This window comes from Melanotaenia boesemani, chromosome 10 (assembly GCF_017639745.1).
Source record: "Melanotaenia boesemani isolate fMelBoe1 chromosome 10, fMelBoe1.pri, whole genome shotgun sequence".
Lineage (NCBI taxonomy): Eukaryota > Metazoa > Chordata > Actinopteri > Atheriniformes > Melanotaeniidae > Melanotaenia > Melanotaenia boesemani.
The window spans coordinates 4,065,015-4,084,409 of record NC_055691.1 but is presented as its reverse complement, the minus strand read 5'-3'; the positions used below and the strand labels follow the sequence as shown (position 1 = coordinate 4,084,409).

General features: G+C 39.1%; 1 protein-coding gene across 1 annotated transcript in view; it reads left to right on the top strand.

The window, feature by feature from the left end:
• Nucleotides 1-1,520: 1,520 nt before the first annotated feature.
• The window catches only part of aass (aminoadipate-semialdehyde synthase), a 35,256-nt gene continuing 17,381 nt past the window's right edge, over nucleotides 1,521-19,395 (top strand). Inside the window, exons 1-12 of the mRNA XM_041996783.1 lie at nucleotides 1,521-1,655; nucleotides 6,111-6,347; nucleotides 9,082-9,258; nucleotides 9,856-9,940; nucleotides 10,292-10,359; nucleotides 10,455-10,601; nucleotides 10,687-10,765; nucleotides 11,823-11,950; nucleotides 14,979-15,127; nucleotides 17,333-17,455; nucleotides 18,928-19,039; nucleotides 19,174-19,233. Coding sequence (XP_041852717.1) covers nucleotides 6,129-6,347; nucleotides 9,082-9,258; nucleotides 9,856-9,940; nucleotides 10,292-10,359; nucleotides 10,455-10,601; nucleotides 10,687-10,765; nucleotides 11,823-11,950; nucleotides 14,979-15,127; nucleotides 17,333-17,455; nucleotides 18,928-19,039; nucleotides 19,174-19,233 — 1,347 coding nt within the window. The 5' untranslated portion in view covers nucleotides 1,521-1,655; nucleotides 6,111-6,128. The remainder of the gene's footprint in view (nucleotides 1,656-6,110; nucleotides 6,348-9,081; nucleotides 9,259-9,855; nucleotides 9,941-10,291; nucleotides 10,360-10,454; nucleotides 10,602-10,686; nucleotides 10,766-11,822; nucleotides 11,951-14,978; nucleotides 15,128-17,332; nucleotides 17,456-18,927; nucleotides 19,040-19,173; nucleotides 19,234-19,395) is intronic.

Here is a 19,395-nt window from a genome sequence, read left to right as displayed (position 1 = left end):
TTTCAACACCACAATTGGAGGAACTTAATTTTGGTTTACTTGTTTCAATGACAATAAGACATTCTGATTCTATATATACCATATTTGTTATTTACATTTTTTTAATCTATAGGTCCATGTATATACAATAACTTGATTATAACGACCAAACACATATATTTAGCGTAATTGCAAAATATCAGAGCACGTTTTAAAATTTTCTGCAGGAAATGTTAAAAAAAAATAAATAAACAAACGTTAATTTTCATTTACATTTTTGCTTTAGTCACCAAGTCTCTGAGGACCACGTCTTTAGTCCTCTTCAATTATGTTCGTCTCATCTACATGATTTATTGTTATTTATTAAAGGTCTGTCCTCGTGAGCGATCAGCCGCTGGTGTAATTCAAGGGAATAAAAAATGACTCAGCTGCCTCAGGTGAACTCGCCGTTTTTAACCACCCCCCTGATCCGCGTTGTCCTCCGTTCTCGCGGCGCAGGAGGACGATCCTCATCTCTGAAAGCTGATTGGCCTATAAACTTACGTACCACACGGACTCCAGATGCCTTTAGTTTACATTCTGGGTCCGCTCCTTTTCAGTCAGCCGGGCGATGACCAGTCAAGAAGAGATGATTTGCGGCGTAAATGGAGGGAAAAGCGTTTTTGCCCCTGGAAAGAGGGTTTACCAAAAATTTCGGAGCGAAGTTGATATCAAAGTTAATAAAAAGTTAACAATAAAGTGATAATTTGGCGTGCATTTGTTTCAGGATGTAGTCTGTGCAGTGCGTTATTATTATTATGACGTCATTATTTGTCAAGTTGGAATAATTTTCTAGGTATATCTGCAAACCTACTTTGATTTGTTAGTTTCATCCAAATGCTTTATAGGGGCGCTCTCTTAGAAAAAGCCATCGGATGCTCTGGCTGATCGCCCGGTTTAAATGGGGTGAAAACTCCGCCCACCCGGCTGTGCGCTCGGTTGTCTGGGCGGTAAACGGTGCGGACTCAGTGACACGGAACGTGGGGTCTTCTCATTCGGTGGACGGGGATTAACCCAGTGCTCGCGTTGCACCTGTGGACGGTTCGGGTGGGCTGTCACCCACGCTGACCCACGGGAATTCAAAGCCAGACTTCTTCCGCTAGTTATGAAAGCTAACTCAGCATTATTTAATCTGTCGACACAAACCTGGGAAATTCCATTAATTCGACAGATTTACCAAGAAAGGAAGAAGTCGTTGATCAGGAGAGTGAAACTATAAAACCCGAGAACAGATGGCCGCTCCTTCAAAATAAATCAAACGTCCATTGTAGAAAACTGAATTTATTTGCTTTATCAGACTGGTTTCAGTCGGAAAACTTTTTTTTAAATGTGATGAAAACTTTAATGAGTCATATATTTAATTACTTAACCTATATTTATATTCAGTAGTGAGTAACGAATGTAACAAACTTCTAGACCTTAAATAAAAATCCACATGAAATTTAACTACTTTATATTATAGTTTATTTTGAATGTGTAACCGGAAACGGATCAATCTGCTCTGTGCGCATGCGCAGCAGCGGTCTGGAAGTTGCAGCTCATTCCTCCACAGAGTGACTCTTCTGAGCTGTTTGTGAGCTGTCACCGCGTCCCTTCGCCCTGAGCCTGAAAGTCGAACAGAATCCTGTCAGAAACAGGTGGGTCCGACCCGGAAGCTGCCGTTGCGCGTGCTGCGCAGTGACCGTGGTTCAATGGAAAGAGATCATAATGACATTGTCAGCCAGACCCCGGAAATTATCTTCGTTTAGGCTGAACTTCGCCTCCGATTCGCAGCTTCCGATTCGCTAGCTAAGGGAAATTTTAAGGGACCCTTAAGTCAGAACGCCAGTGACTGTATTTCTCTGTTAACCCTCCGTTTTATTGATACTCAATGCCGTCAAACCTGTCTTAGATTATTCTACAGAGTCTACAGAATCTGAAAAACATAGTTTGGGATTTGTGAAACCTTTCTCCGATTTGTGAAAATGCAGTAAAGGCAGATTTCACTCATTTTTCTGCCGTTTTTACACACTATACCTGGTCCAGATGTTATAATATCACACTGAGTCAGGCCAAACCTGTCTTAGATTATTCTCCAGAGTCTACAGAATCTGAAAAACATAGTTTGTGATTTGTGAAACCTTTCTCTGATTTGTGAAAATGCAGTAAAGGCAGATTTCACTCATTTTTCTGCCGTTTTTACCCATAATACCTGGTCCAGATGTTATAATATTACGCTGAGTCAGGCCAAACCTGTCCTAGATTATTCTACAGAGCCTACAGAATCTGAAAAACACAGGTGAATCTGATTTAAGAAACCTTTATTGAAACGTTTTTACACAAGTCCGCGCCTCTCCATGTCATTCCTTATTACCATCTCCATGGCCTCCATTTCACTAGAAAAAGAAATCATATTTTTTGACAGAGATTTTGGGCTTTTTTTTAAAGGACATTTAAATGTTTCACTAACCTCTCATCCATTGGTCCATGATCAACCTCTGCCACTGCGTCTTTTATTGTCATGTTCCTTTTTTCTTTCAAGGCCTTTACTGTCACCTTTGTTACAGGTATCATATCCCGATTATGCATCCATATTATTGTCAATGTTATTATGCTCATACCTCTACATTTAAGAAGGCACCTATTGACTTACCTCTGGCAACATCACAACAAGGATGTCATAGGACAGCATGGCGGAGACTTCATCTGAGATTTTTTCACAGTTATGAAGGAAGCCTGTCAGGTACTTAACTATCCTGTCCAACTGTTGGTCATCAAACAATACTGGAACCCACTTTTGTGTAAATTCAAAGTGGGGCTGATTCTCACCAGACACGACGGCCTGAAAAATAAATGTACTCAAACTTAACTGTACTGTTTGCTTGCTGGAGGTGGCATGGTCATTGTGATCACATAATGATTAAGCGTTATGTGATGAACAAAAAGAAAAAGGCGTACCTGCAGTGTATCTTCTGCACCCTTTTGTTCCACAATGAACTTGACAAGTGCTTCATTTTTTTCTGAACGTTCAGCAGCAGCCTGTGCTGCCTTGTCCTACAACAAAAGATCAGTAAAATTATTTGTATAGAGCAATATATGAGAATATTGATATTATTATTATGCAAACACACTTGCTGATATTTTCTTCATCTCCAACAACCTAAATTTCAGAATTTTAGACTGGAGATTAAGTGTTGATGCTTACCCTGACCATAACTATGTGCCCAACATGGGACGATGGACGCAACTTTTTGGGGATATTTTTCTCAGTGATTATTGTGTCTCCACTCCCGGGGTGCTGGCATTCTTGTAGGCCATCATAGAAATGCCATTTTTGGTCTGTACCCAGTTTGTGGAATGCCACAAAGTGATTCAAAGTACTCAGGTGATATGTCACAGCAGCTGGCTCAAACAGTACAGTTAAGTTTGAGTACATTTATTTTTCAGGCCGTCGTGTCTGGTGAGAATCAGCCCCACTTTGAATTTACACAAAAGTGGGTTCCAGTATTGTTTGATGACCAACAGTTGGACAGGATAGTTAAGTACCTGACAGGCTTCCTTCATAACTGTGAAAAAATCTCAGATGAAGTCTCCGCCATGCTGTCCTATGACATCCTTGTTGTGATGTTGCCAGAGGTAAGTCAATAGGTGCCTTTTTAAATGTAGAGGTATGAGCATAATAACATTGACAATAATATGGATGCATAATCGGGATATGATACCTGTAACAAAGGTGACAGTAAAGGCCTTGAAAGAAAAAAGGAACATGACAATAAAAGACGCAGTGGCAGAGGTTGATCATGGACCAATGGATGAGAGGTTAGTGAAACATTTAAATGTCCTTTAAAAAAAAGCCCAAAATCTCTGTCAAAAAATATGATTTCTTTTTCTAGTGAAATGGAGGCCATGGAGATGGTAATAAGGAATGACATGGAGAGGCGCGGACTTGTGTAAAAACGTTTCAATAAAGGTTTCTTAAATCAGATTCACCTGTGTTTTTCAGATTCTGTAGGCTCTGTAGAATAATCTAGGACAGGTTTGGCCTGACTCAGTGTGATATTATAACATCTGGACCAGGTATAGTGTGTAAAAACGGCAGAAAAATGAGTGAAATCTGCCTTTACTGCATTTTCACAAATCAGAGAAAGGTTTCACAAATCACAAACTATGTTTTTCAGATTCTGTACGCTCTGTAGAATAATCTAGGACAGGTTTGGCCTGACTCAGTGTGATATTATAACATCTGGACCAGGTATTACGGGTAAAAACGGCAAAAAAATGAGTGAAATCGGCTTTTACTGCATTTTCACAAATCAGAGAAAGGTTTCACAAATCACAAACTATGTTTTTCAGATTCTGTAGGCTCTGTAGAATAATCTAGGACAGGTTTGACCTGACTCAGTGTGATATTATAACATCTGGACCAGGTATTATGCGTAAAAACGGCAGAAAAATGAGTGAAATCGGCTTTTACTGCATTTTCACAAATCAGAGAAAGGTTTCACAAATCACAAACTATGTTTTTCAGATTCTGTAGGCTCTGTAGAATAATCTAGGACAGGTTTGACCTGACTCAGTGTGATATTATAACATTTGGACCAGGTCTTATGGGTAAAAACGGCAGAAAAATGAGTGAAATCTGCATTTATTGCATTTTCACAAATCAGAGAAAGGTTTCACAAATCACAAACTATGTTTTTCAGATTCTGTAGACTCTGTAGAATAATCTAAGACAGGTTTGACCTGACTCAGTGTGATATTATAACATCTGGACCAGGTATTATGTGTAAAAACGGCAGAAAAATGAGTGAAATCTGCCTTTATTGCATTTTCACAAATCAGAGAAAGGTTTCACAAATCACAAACTATGTTTTTCAGATTCAGTAGGCTCTGTAGAATAATCTAAGACAGCTTTGACGGCATTGAGTATCAGTAAAACGCAGGGTTAATAGAGAAATACAGTAACTTGCGTTCTGACTTAAGGGTCCCTTAAAATTTCCCTTAACTAGCGAATCGGAGGCTGCGCGAATTATCCATATGGTTACTGTTTATGCTAAAGCTAGGTCAGAACTATTTGGCTAAAAAATAAGCAAATAAAGAGATTTGTTTGTTTCTAAGGATTTAAGTTAAGCCTCTGCACCATTTAACTGTAGTTTAAGAATTGCACACTGTTATTTTTGCAAAAGGTCACTAATAAAGTTGAAAGTTGAACCATTCCTTCCTAATGTTTAAGATATGAAGTGCTTGTACATTATTATTATTATTATTATTAATCTGACATACTATACTGCCTCGTAAGTTTATTTGAACAAATTGTACCTGCTTAAATTCCCTGACCTCAGCTTAACTGCCACAAGTGCGGCTGTAGCTTCTGACTGGAAGGTCGGTGGATCGATTCTAGGCTTCCCCTGACTGCATGCTTTGTGTCCTTGGGTAAGACACTGAACGCTGCATTGGCTCCTGATGTGTCTATCGAGGAATGAGTGTGTGTGTGAGTGTGGATCGGTGAATGTGACATGCAGTGTGAAGTGCTCTGAGTGGACAAGCTGACTGGAAAAGCGCTATGTCAGTCCAAGTCCATTTACCAACCTTGGGAATTGGGATCATTAGGAAACAATCCCAGACAAGAGTCTGAGGAGCCCACAAGAAGAACTTTTAACCATTTCATATATGCATATTTGTTTTGTTGCCACTTTAACATGTGTACACGCGCCATAAAACTTGTGCGTTTAGATGCGCTGCGCATCCGGCTTCATGCGCAGTGCGCATAATGGAGATGGAATCCTCCCCCCCTTTATCTTCTAATTTCACATCTTTATAAGTCGTGAAGAGAAAAGACTGGAATAATCAAAAACTACTGAAAGTACGACCCTGATGAGGCTTTAATTTGGTCTAATTGTAATTATAAATAAAAACAATAAAACAGCTTGTCCAGTTCTACTTTACATTAAAGATTAAAAACGTCCGCCAATCCACATCTTAAAATGAATTGTTTGGCCCTAAATAAATAAATAACTTCATTTCAGTAGATTTAAACGTTAATGAGTCACAACAGATTAAATGTCTCAGATTAAACCTGCTCTGGTCACCAATCTGTTTCTTCCATTATCCAGAACAGGGAAGGCAAAGCCATGTTCAGAGTCCTTGGTCATCATGGTAAAAGGAAGTCCAGCTGCTTCACGGGTCAGCGGCGCTATGAACACTACAGAGCTGTTATCGCCATCCGACGGGAAGACGTCAACCCCTGGGAAAGAAGGGCACCGCTGGCCCCACGCCACGTCAAAGAGCTTACCAACGATGGCGTCAAAGTCCTGGTTCAGCCGTCCAACCGCAGAGCCATCCATGAGAAAGTAAGAAGACTATCTGTTAGATGATTAATTTCTTTTCAACCCAGTAAGTTTACTGTTTAATTATTGTAGATGGAAAAGGCCATTTATACCAAAAACATAGAAAGCAGGTAGAAATCAAGCTGAAGTGAAGTGAGATGAAGTTTTTTTATATTTAAAAGAGCTGGTTGGAGGAGCTCAGCAGGAAAGTCTCTGGTTTTACTGAATCTGATGGAGCAGGTGAAGTTTGGAGATTAGACATCAAGACATAAATTTGTCCTCCAAACATTTGCATTTAATTTGACCGGTTTGGAGTGAATAAACAAAGCAGCGTCAGAAGCTGGCGCTGTAGGCTATGTTGCTAATGATTATTTAGTAGAAGAAGTGATTGTACTGGAAGCAAAGCTTGAGCAGGAAAAATAAGTGGTGGACATCCACAAGAAGAAAATGGAGAGAGCTCTTCTTCAGGAATAACTTACCTAAGACTATCTAAGATACAGTATATCATAAAAAACACCAACACTGATCAGCCAGCCGCCTGCATGACCTGTTAAATGTAGTTTATCTCAGTTTCTGTGGTTCATATCTCTTCCTCTCATTATCAGACAGAGGAAAGTTAAAGACTTTTTTTTTTTTTTTTTTGTAAATTGTTGCAGCTGTAAAGGATGAAATTCTTCTGCAGACCAAAAAGGTGACATTACATTAACGCTGGGTGATCATGTGATCGCACTGAATGATCATGATAAATTTCTGGTCCATCATGATGATCAGCTGTGAGCCTATTTACTCGATGAAACATGGTGGAAATGTCTGCTACAGCCAATCAGAGTCCACCTTAGCCTGCTCCACTTCCATTTAGCAGAACGACCAAACAGGGAGCTGAGGGCTACAAAACGACCCCGGTACCCTCCAAAGATGAGACCGTTGTTGAGAAAGAAAGAGTTTGAGCTGTTTTTCATTTGGAGACGCATCTGTTTCCTCACAGCGGTGAACAGAAGCCAGACAAAACACTTTATCCTTCTTATTTATGAAGATTCTGATAGGGATCTTATTTAATTTGCTTTATTTACTTTGTATGTTAGTAAAATGCTGAATTAATCTTTAGTTTCTTTAGTTTTCAGTACAGATGCTTGAAGTCTGGCAGTATTAAAAAAAGTCATGATAAAAATCAGATAATATGAAAAAACACATTGTGATAATTTTATTTTAATTTTTTTTATCGCCCAGCCCTACATTACAATCAAGCATGAGACCCTCAACCAAGTTTAGTCAAACAAACTAAACGGCTGAGTTAAGATGACCCGACATGAAACATCCCAAAAACATTGCTTAGTCACTGTTTTGAATAATTTTCTTCAGCTCAAATCTGGTTTTAGTTGACGACTCCCAGTGAGATCACACACTCACTTATTCCCACGAGCTGCCGGACAAGCTGACTTATATAAATGTCAATTTTAACATCCGCTCATGCCTTTATGGTGTGACAGTTAAATAATAAGCATATTTATTGACTTATTCACAGTCATATATTTTTTCAGTTACATTTTATCTTATTTTAGTTTTCATTCAATGCTTGATTTAATAAAAATCTAATTAAATTAGGTTTAATTATTTATTTTATTTCTTTCCGTTAAATTAAAGAATTCATTTTTATTTCATATATTACTTAAAAGCATTTTAATGTAATCAATTTATTTATCGGCTGCACGGTGGTGTGGTGGTTAGCTCCGCAGCCCCACAGCAAGCAGGTCGCTGGTTCGAATCTCGGCTGGGTGGAGGTTAGAACCTTGAGGGCGGTGGCCTTTCTTTGCGGAGTTTGCATGTTCTCCACGTGTATGCGTGGGTTCTCTCCAGGTTCTCCGGCTTCCTCCGACCGTCCAAAGACATGCGTGTTAGGTTAATTGATGACTCTAAATTCTCCCTCGGTGTGAGTGTGAATGGTTGTTTGTCCCCTATGTGTGGCCCTGTGATGGACTGGTGACCTGTCCAGGGTGTACCTGCCTCTCACCTGTCAATGCTGGGATAGGCTCCAGCTTACTCGCGATCCGTAATGGACTAAGCAGTTCAGGGAATGAATGAACAATTTATCTATAAAAATTCATAAATGATAATAAAAAAATAAGAATGTACTTTTTACTTAAATGTATTTAATTAAGCGGCTGGGATGAGAATCAGCACCTCCAAATCCGAGACCATGGAGGGGCTCAGAGTAGAGCCGCTGCTCCTCCACATCGAGAGGAGCCAGATGAGGTGGCTCGGACATCTGGTCAGGATGCCTCCTGGACGCCTCCCTGGTGAGGTGTTCCGGGCACGTCCCACCGGAAAGAGGCCCCGGAGAAGACCCAGGACACGCTGGACGGACTACATCTCTCGGCTGGCCTGGGAACGCCTTGGGATCCCTCTGGATGAGCTGGTGAATGTGGCCGAGGAGAGAGAAGTCTGAGTTTACCTGCTTAGGCAGCTGCCCCCGCGACCCGACTCCGGATAAGCGGCAGAAAATGGATGGATGGATGGATGTATTTAATTAAATGTAATTAAAGTACTTGCTCATTTCTCCTTTATATCACCTCTGATTAAATTAGCTAAACTGTGTGTTTGTCAGTGTTTTTAACGTCCTGAATTCCAACGTTAAATTTACACTGAGGATCTACTACTTTTTGTTAACTTGATATGGGGATTACTTAGAGAAGAAGAGAGTAAGCCACCTCAAATCTCATTGGTTGAAATATGTCAGCTGATTCTTCTGTCTTGTTCTCAGTACTACATGAAGGCAGGTGCTATTGTTCAGGAGGATATCTCAGAGGCTTCACTGATACTTGGAGTGAAGAGGCTGCCGGAGGAGAAGGTCATCCCCAGGAAGACGTATGCTTTTTTTTCTCACACCATCAAAGCTCAGGAGGCCAACATGGGGCTCCTCGAAGACCTGCTGAAAAAGGTGAGGCTGATAATATTCCTCCAGTGTGGCGCTCCTCAGTACACGTCACTGCTTTCATAAAGTCTTCTCTTTATTTTTGAGCCATGTGGGAACGGTTGGTATGAGGTGTTTCTGCCTATATGTGGCTGTAAATTCTGACCAAACATCTCCATCTGTGCTTGGTCTGGTCTGTCCAGCAGACCTTGCTCCATAAGTCTTGTAGTTTTTAATGTATATATTAAGATTTACCTCTTCAGAGCTTTTTACACCTCTTGTTTTCTCTTTTTTAATCATTAAACTACTTAACTGCTACTTATTTCTGCTCCAAAGATCTTAAAACAAAAGAAACAACTTCAGGAACTTTCAGCCATCAGAAAAATTTTAAATTTAATTAAACTTAATTTACAACAAATATTTAAATTTAAAGACATTTTTGATTGAATTTAGATAAATTTCTAAATATTTTTGAGTAAAGACAAAGGTTGATATATGAGAGGGTCTTCCAGTGTTTCCACGTTTGCCTCCAGCTTATAGAAAGCTGAGTAAAAAATTTCATGCTGTTAATTTTTTTTTTAAATCCTCAAAAAGTCGTAATAAAGTCAACTTTTGTCTTTTCAGGAGGTTCGGCTCATCGACTACGAGAAGATGGTCGATGCCAACGGATACCGGATTGTAGCCTTTGGTCAGTGGGCTGGTGTTGCAGGTACGTTGGAAAAAGGCTGTTTTGGCTCTGTGTGTGTGTAGAAATTAAACTTTGACATACAGAATATCAAAGTTTAGTTTTTATAGTTTGGTGTCCTGTATATCAAAGTTTCATTACTATAGTGTTGTCCCATGAAAAGATATAATAAAATATTAGCAAAAATACGAGGGGTGAACTCACTTCTGTGAGATACTGTATATAAAATGATAAAAATGTAAACATACAAAATAATAAACAAAAATTCTAAATCTTTTCACATATATATAATATATATATATATATATAATATTTTTAAAAGAAAAATGTTGCTATAAATTAAAGTCATTTCTCTTTTCTTTTCTTTCTATCCAGGAATGATCAATAGTCTGCATGGACTGGGGCTTCGCTTCTTGGCTCTTGGCCATCACACTCCCTTCATGGTGAGAAAGCCGCTCTTCATAACTTTCATCCCAAAACTAGCAACAGAACTTTCTCTTTGTTAAAGGCTAATCCAGTTTTCCGTCTCTGTTGGCAGCACATCGGCATGGCTCATAACTACAGGAACGTCAGCCAGGCCATCCAGGCCGTGAGGGACTGTGGGTATGAGATTTCCATGGGCCTCATGCCCAAATCCATCGGCCCCGTCACATTTTGCTTTACAGGAACGGGAAATGTCTCCAAGGTACGGGAATGTTCACCTCGAAGCAAAAACAGGAAAACAACATATGCAGCCGAACACTCAGTGGCTTCATTTTCCTCTTTTTCAGGGAGCCCAAGACATCATCAACGAGCTTCCTGTTGAGTACGTGGAACCGCTTGAGCTGAAGGACGTCTCTGAAGCAGGAGGTAGCACTCTTACTTATTTATTAACTTTATTGTGCCTGGTCACACATGGATGCATTTCTATAAGTTTTTTGCTATTTACAGCCAATGTGAGGATTAAAAAACAAAAGTTGTGTTTAAGGTTTTTTTTTTCCTTTATTTAAAAATATTTAAAAAAATATTTAATTTTTTCTCCAAATCGTTCAAAACTGCCATTGTACAAATAATCACAACAGTTATTATTATTATACTTAAAATTCTTGATATTTTCCTTTTAAAAAAACTGAAAAAATGTGTTTACTTCTTCCCACTCCTTTTTCCAACTTCTTTAAATATTTATTCGATTTTGGAAATCATGATTATTATTCTTTTTTATTATTTTATTTTTTTAAATATCTGTATATTCATTCATTTGTTTGGAATAAATGTATTCATTCTTCTGTCATAGAACTCAGGGCTTTTCATTTAGGTGTGAAGCTCTTTATATTTGGGGAGTTTCTAATATGGGAAAAAAGGAGGGTTGGGACATTAAGTTAAAAAACATTAGTGCATGATGATGTTGCTTCTTTTCGTTTGTTCTTTAATCATCATCATCTACATTTAGATGAATCTGATGTTTTTACAGCAAAATTTTACCAAAGAACATTTCATCAGCAAGAAATTAGTTCCTGAACCAGGAACTAATCTGTCTGGGATCTGACACTATCAGGAAAACTGCTAATAGTTAAGAAATAAAAGCAAGTTTTTATACATTTGTCATGACAGTTTTTACATGTGATCAACATTATTTAAAACCTTGCATGTGTAAAAGTCGGATCTTCTAACGAGTGACTCATTCTCTGTTGGTTTGTTAATTGGTTCCTCCGATGGAGGCAAATACAAAAACAACAGACAAAATTAATAAATAAATAAACTAGATAAACCAAATAAACCAAAAGGGGTAGAGGCAGAAGCAAAAGCTTATACAACACCTACCCCAGAAAAAAGATGAAATTTAATGTGTAAAAATGTTAAAGTATTGTTGATCATGTGTCTCATCAATGGTGACCTGCAGTCAGCAGCATCTGTTTTATTTACCCAGATATGACCAAGGTGTACGCCACCGTCCTGAGCCGACACCACCACCTGGTGAGGAAGAGTGATGGCATCTATGACCCCATGGAGTACGAAAACCACCCGGAGCTGTACACGTCACACTTCAGGACCAGCGTGAGCCTCCATCTTACCACCACACGGACACCACACACCACACACACCTGTTCCCGTCTCTCACTCAGAGCTGGTCTATTTCTGCCAGCAGAACCAAACACTGTGAACTTGTGTCAGTATGTGACAGAACATGCTGCTCAGCTTTATGATCCAATATTTAATTCTAAACTATAAATAATACCTAAACGGAAATCTTCATTTACAAACAGTCAGTTTAGTTATTTCAGGGAAAAAATTCTTATATCTTTTATTACATCTGATTTAAATGAGACAAATTTTTTTTAGTTTTTTTTAGTTTGTTATCTAATCCAAAAATGAAAGATTTTTTACTTTAATATTATTTAAAATGACAGATATGCTGCAAATCTGTAAAATAAAGACTGAAGATCAGGAAATGAGGATAATTTTACTTAAAGAAATATTTGAAAATCGTGCACTTTATCAGGTCCACCTTCTAGTATTAATTGGACCCCTTATTCCTTCAGAACTGCCTTAGTTCTTGGTATCACAGATCCAACAAGGTGGTGGAAACCTTCCTCAGAGGTTTTCTCCATGTTGACATGACAGCATCACACAGTTGCTGCAGGTTTGTCGGCTGTATCCATGATGAGAATCTCCCGTTCCACCACATCCCAAAGCTGCTCTACTGGACTGAGATCTAGTGACTGTGGAGGCCGTTGGAGTCCAGTGAACTCATCGTCATGTTCTAGAAAGCAGGTGGAGATGATCTGAGCTTTGTAACATGGAGCATTATCCTGCTGGAAGTAGCATCAGAAGATGCTACACTGTGGTCATAAAGGGATGGACATGGTCAGCAACAATACTCATGTATGCTGTGGTGTTTAAACCAGGCCACTCTGGTACTAAGAGGAGAAAAGTGGGCCAAGAAAATATCCCACCACACAATTATACCACTAGTAACCTGAAGCGTTGATCCAAGGCAGGATGGATCCATGTTTTTGTGATGTTTCCACCATATTCTGAGCCTTTGGAGACTCATGAGACCAGGAACGGTTTTTCCATCTTCTATTCTCCAGTTTTGATGTGTCTGTGTGAATTGCAGCCTCAGTTTCCTGTTCTTAGCTGACAGGAATGGTATCTAGTGTGGTTTTCTGTTATTGTAGTCCATCAGCTTCAAGGCTGGACATGTTGTGGCTTCATGTTGTGGTATTCTGCATACCTTTGTTGGAACCAGTGCTAACTTGACTTTCTGTTGTTTCCTGTTGTAGATAACTACAAAACTGTTTGTTTTCTAATGTTGACACAAAATCTACTTTTTTGATTGCAAACTTATGTTCAACACATAAGTTTCTTTGAAAGGTTTTCATGAAAAGACACTAATTCTGACCTATGCGTGATTTTTCAATACCTAAAAGAGACTTTTTAACCACTTCTTGATAAGAACCCCCTGTACTGAAATGGAGACTCATCAGACCAGCAACGTTCGCCATCTTCTATTGTCCAGTGTTGGTGAGTGTGTGTGAATTGTAGCCTCTGTTTCTTGTTCTTAGCTGACAGGAGGCACCTGGTGTGGTCTTCTGCTGCTGTAGCCCATCTGCTTCAAGGCTGGGTGTGTTGTGTGTTCAGAGATGTTGTCCTGCAGACCTTAGTTGGAACCAGTGCTTATTTAACTTCCTGTTGCCTTTTTATCATCTCCAACCAGTCTGCCCATTTTGGTCCCGACAACTGCTGCTCACTGGATATTTTCTCTTTTCCAGAACGTTCTCTATTAACCCCAAAGATGGTTGTGTGTGAAAATCCCAGCAGATCAGACCAACAACCATGCCACGTTCAAAGTCACTCACTCTGATGCTCAGTTTGTACTTGAGGAAGTCATCTTGACCATGTTTACATGACTGAGTTGCAGGCATGTGATTGGCTGAATAGATATTTGTGTTAAACAGTTGAACTGGGAACCTGATAAAATAAACAACTATATGCTCTATTTGCCAAAAGTCTGTTGGAGAAAAAAATGTTCCTGTCAGACACCGATGGCATGAAGTTTATGTAAATAATTAGAACTTTTTAAAACTATCATATAAACTTAAACTCTTATTGTGTTTAATTACATGATGAAGGAATCTGTGGCCTGAAGTGATTACTGCATCTTGCTAGTTATGTTATTAAAATATGTTTGGCTCAAATGAAGAAGTATTTAATTGTAAAATACCCTTTAGGCAGAAACTTTTTCAGTATCTAAAATGTTTAAATGTGACCAGTAAACAAAAAACTAAAAAAACAAACAAAAATACAAACAAAAAACCAAAAAACTCAGTACCTAAAGTGTAGTAAAGACACATGGAGAATAAAACACTGTACAATTTATCAGCAGAAGCTTGAAAAAACTTAAATGTAACTCTACTAGAAGGTTATTTTCCTTCAGTCATGCTACATTCCTGAACCACAACCTGCCTGAAGTGTCCAAAATACACAAGGTCAAGTATTCAGAGACACTGCTGAAGTAAAAAAAAAAAAAAGAAAAAAGAAGAAGGTTGAGGCCAGTCTGAATAAAGAGCATTTTACACCTTCATAGAGGTATTTGTTATGATCTCTCATGGCTTATAAACCAATTTTCAACTAAATCTGACTCTAAAATCCAGCCAGTAGACGGGAGATGGTGCTGCATGTTGTTTATATTCTAACTGACTTATAAGTTTGCTCAAGTCAGCTGATTGTTTATTTTAAAGGGTATATATTTGACTTTTGTTTAGTTACAATTAATTGGAACATGGATTAAATAAGTTTATTATTTAGATGCTTAAAAATTCTTGAGACTTGAGAACATTTTGAATGGAGTTTTTAATTAATAAAATAAATCCTGACCCAGTGTTCTTCGATGTAACATCACAGCTTAGAAGCATTTTTAGCATCATACATATGTATATTCATACATATTATTACCTAGAAAGCTACAGAAATTTAATGGATTTATTTTAATTATTTCTTTCAAAGTGAAGAAAACATCCCTCTGCCAGGTTTTATTCCAATCCCAGTAAACAAACAATGTGTCACTGGTTCTGTACCACAGGTGGCCCCTTACACAAACTGCCTGATAAACGGTATTTACTGGGACCCCCACACACCCCGACTCCTCAGACGACACGATGCCCAGCGGCTCATGAGGCCACACAAAACCTGCCATGCAGCCAACGAGGGATCGCCTGCGCTGCCTCACAAGTAGGAATACTGCACTGGAATACCACCTGAATTGTCTCCAGACGCTGTAAAATTCGTCCCTTCAGGACTTTGCAGGTTTTTTTTGTGATTGTTGCAACATAATTGTCTGATTTTACAGCTGCTTTTGTTAAAAGTTGCAACCAAAGTTGCAAATGGGTTTTTCTTTCCTCCAAAAGCATCTAAAATTTATTTGAAGTATAATTCATTAAATTAATAAATTAAATTCTTTATTGAAATAATCCTGGTGGGAGAGTTTAGAAAAAGGGAAAAAATAAAAACTCATTTTATTTCAGCATTTATGTCAAAACTGGATCTTATAAACTCCGTCGTGATGATTTTTCCTCATCTGTTGGCATATTTCAGACATTTCAGGCCAGCTGGTTTGAGAAGCTTCTCAGCCTGTTGAGTTTAACACTTGTCTGGACGCTGGCCAAGTGTCTTGCACGTTCTTCTGAGACAATTTTTACATTGCAGATGCGGCACATTTCTGTTGCAAATCAAAAACAGAAAAGTAGATGAAGTTTGTATATCAGCTAACGTGGAGGAGCGTTGGGATTAGCCAAAGTTGAATTAAAGTTGTGGTGATTGGACAAAACTGTAAGACGGCAGAATTCGCAAAGATTGGCTGAATTTAAGTTGATGGTTACGATCACAGCACCGCATATTCCTGAACAGCTAACTCACACTTGTTTTTAGTCCCACTTAAAGAGGGACTAAAACGCTGCTTGATATAAACAGCAATTGTTCGGTGCTTAAGGAATCTGATTCTTCTATTCACATAAAGACTTGCACAGCACTATGTTTGCCCTCAGAGGGACAGCAATGATAGATTATATAGCAGGATTTAGTTAAAAAACGACAAGAGTTAAGGTCAAATTTATTTCTATTGCTTATTTAAAAATAACTGAGGTTGACGGAACTTAAAGATAGAAATACAACAGACAATACACATCGGAACAAAACAGAGTAAAAACAAGATAAAAAAGAATATAAATTAACAAAGTGTCTTAAGCTCTTCCTGAACTGAAGGTTGGAGAATAAAAAGGTGTTTTCAAGCAACATTACACAAGTGTCTGACCGAAAAACTCTGTGTTTGACTCGTTTTGATTCCACTGTGACATTTATCACGCACAGTCCTGGAGCTTTTATTCCCGTGCAGCATCCAGAGGCTGAGAAACCACACCTCTCAACCTTTATTTCCCAGCATCACGGTGCAGCTGCGTTTCGCTGTACAGCACCGCTTCACGTGCCAGCGACTGCTTTCTCTGTGCGCTATGGTTGATTAAGCAAAGACATCCAAATAGACATTATCAGAGAACGAGTGAGAGGGACAGAGCAAGAGATAAGACAAGTTAACATCAGAATGACTTTTACTGGCTGGAGAGATCTCAGAGAAGAGACAGGATGAAGGTGGATGCAGGTCGTTTGGGGACGCCACAGCGAGAAATCACACAGTTTAGCAGTGCTTCTCTAAATAGTAGCATCAGTTTGAATTGTTCATATTTGTAGGGGTATGTTGTTCTGGGGAGTCAAGCCAGCTACCAAAACCCCTCTGTTTCTGAGTCTAGACCTAGAAACCATAAGGACCAGCTAAACACTCTGAGTATAAAAATGCAGAAGTTCACACAAATATGATGGTACCTCAAAAACTAACAATGAAATCTTAAAATCTATTCTAAAATGGACAGGAAACTAAAACTGGGCTAATATGCTTATGTTTCCTGTTCTCAGGGAAGAGACGAGCAGCATTTTGCACTAACTGAAGTCTAAAAAGAGACGACTGATCCAAACCAACAGAGCAAGAATCAGAATATTCTAGTCGTTCGGTTATTATAAGTCTGCTTCACTTTGGTCGACAGTTAAAACTGGAGGAAGCTTGCTTGGACAACAAAATTGATCTGTGTATCCGATCTGAATGTACTGTCAAAAATCACATCTGAGATTTTAGCAAATATATGAGTATAAGACACCAAAGGTCAAGAGTGGGGACATGATCATTCACCTGATCTGAACACCCAAACAGTTTCTGTCTTGTGACGCAAATAACAAAAGGACAACATAACCTGTAGTTTAGGTCACCAGGAGTATTTTTTATATATCCCTCTTATTAATAGTAGATAAGGGAGCCCAGTTCATCTGACAGATCTTTGTTCATCACACTGAAGCAGATAATCAGGACATCTCTTCCCTACTCTCTCTCTGCAGGCTGCTGGCCATCTGTGACATATCTGCTGACACCGGAGGCTCTATAGAGTTCATGAATGAGTGCACCACCATCGACAAGCCTTTCTGCATGTACGACGCTGACCAGCACATCGATCACGACAGGTACGGTGCACACAGTTTACATCATGGTGCATTTTCTTGCTAGCATCATTTCCATGTTTCTGTTCAGGTTTTTCTTTTAGAAATCCTTATGTTGCCTATGAGAGATTTTAAGTCTTGAGGTGGATGTAAGACCTGTGTTTTAACGGTCTGTGTAGTCTTGGAAATGAAATCCTCACGTGGTCTTATGTGTCAGAAATGTTATTAGACCTTTTTTTATATTATTGTCTGCCTGGACCACAAATTAATGACAACAATGTCAGATATTTTTACATGGATAGTAAAGAGAGAAGAGAGGAGCCCAGTGCGTCTCCCAGCAGGAAAACTAAAGGACATTAAGACACTGCATTGACTTCCCTTACTGTGGACAGCCAGAACCCCAGCCTTGACACAAGTTTACACTTAAGCTCTAATCAAATCTGATGGAATCTTTGCTTCAATTAGAAAACGTGGTTCCAACTAGGCCTGAATGATTAGTCGATTTTAAATCTAAATCACAATTTAAAACGTTGTAATTAGCAAATTGCAAGAAAAGAGAATAAATTTCATGTTACACTGCACTTGTTCCAAATTTCAGACCTGCAGCGTCCACAGTTTTACGAATCCACTCGCTTCATTTAGAGTTCCTTTTGTCGGCCATGTAAATGTGTGACAGCTGCACTCAGCTGTGAATTTACGTCTTCAAACCTCATCACAGACTAACTTTCTATAAATGAGTGAAACACTGAGACAGAAAACAATCTCAGTTTCTGACATGTTCTGATGAAGTGAATAAAGACAGTGTCACTCAGTAAAGTATTCATAAAGTTCAGATCTTAGATAACGTGTTTACATTAAAAAAAAAAAAAAAACCCTACAGAAGAAGCTGGCAAAAGCTTTGAGAAGACACCAGCCAGACAGAAGCAGCCAGACAGAAGCAGTCAGACAGAAACAGCCAGACAGAAGCAGCCAGACAGAAGCAGCCAGTCAGAAGCAGCCAGTCAGGAGCAGCGGCTGGACCTGCCTCCCAGTCTAAAAACCATTCAGTAGTAGTGAGTTGAAAGGTCTGAGTGCTAACCATCATGGGTCAAGCAGACAAGCTGGTGTTTGGCATTCCGGTTGATTCCCGGCTACTATCGACTCCTGACTCCTTGGCTCTGTCCAGGTAGACAGAGAATAATAAGAGAATGATCCTATATTCCCGTAGAGATAGTTTGTGTGAAAATCCCAGTAGATCAACAGTTTCTGAAATACTCAGACCAACCATGCCACGTTCAAAGCCACTTAAAGCCCCTTTCTTCCTCATTCTAATGCTCAGTTTGAACTTCAGCAAGTCGTCTTCACCACGTCTACATGACTAAATGCACTGAGTTGCTGCCATGTGATTGGCTGATTAGATATGTGTTAACAGGTTAACAAGTGGACGGTGAGAGTCTGTGTATAGACTATATCATTAAACTAATCATTGGGTAACGTTTTGCTTGTGATCCTGGTAGCGTGGAGGGAAATGGAATCCTCATGTGCTCCATTGACAACCTTCCTGCTCAGCTCCCCATCGAAGCCACTGAATACTTCGGAGACCGACTCTTCCCGTACATCTGGGAAATGGTAAGACATCTGGATTTTAGTTGAGGCACTCGAGTCCCTTCTACTTTATCTCGCTGTAAAAGAGGCAGAAAACAGGCGTTTGTCATGTCAGATTCTATTTTTTATTTGTGAATTTAATATTTTGTTTTTATCAGCTGCCCTCAGATGCCACACGACCACTGGAAGAAGAGGAATTTAGCCCGCAAGTCAGAGACGTGAGTATTATAATGTCAGCTGTGGTATACTGATAAAACTATTTCATAAAGAGAAAATAAGTTTGTGAATAAGCTCGTGTTATGATCTAAAGCTGATAAGAGCAAAATAAGTGAGCAACAAAATCACATTGATTGATTGTTTAAAACTGAGATGAAGTTCTG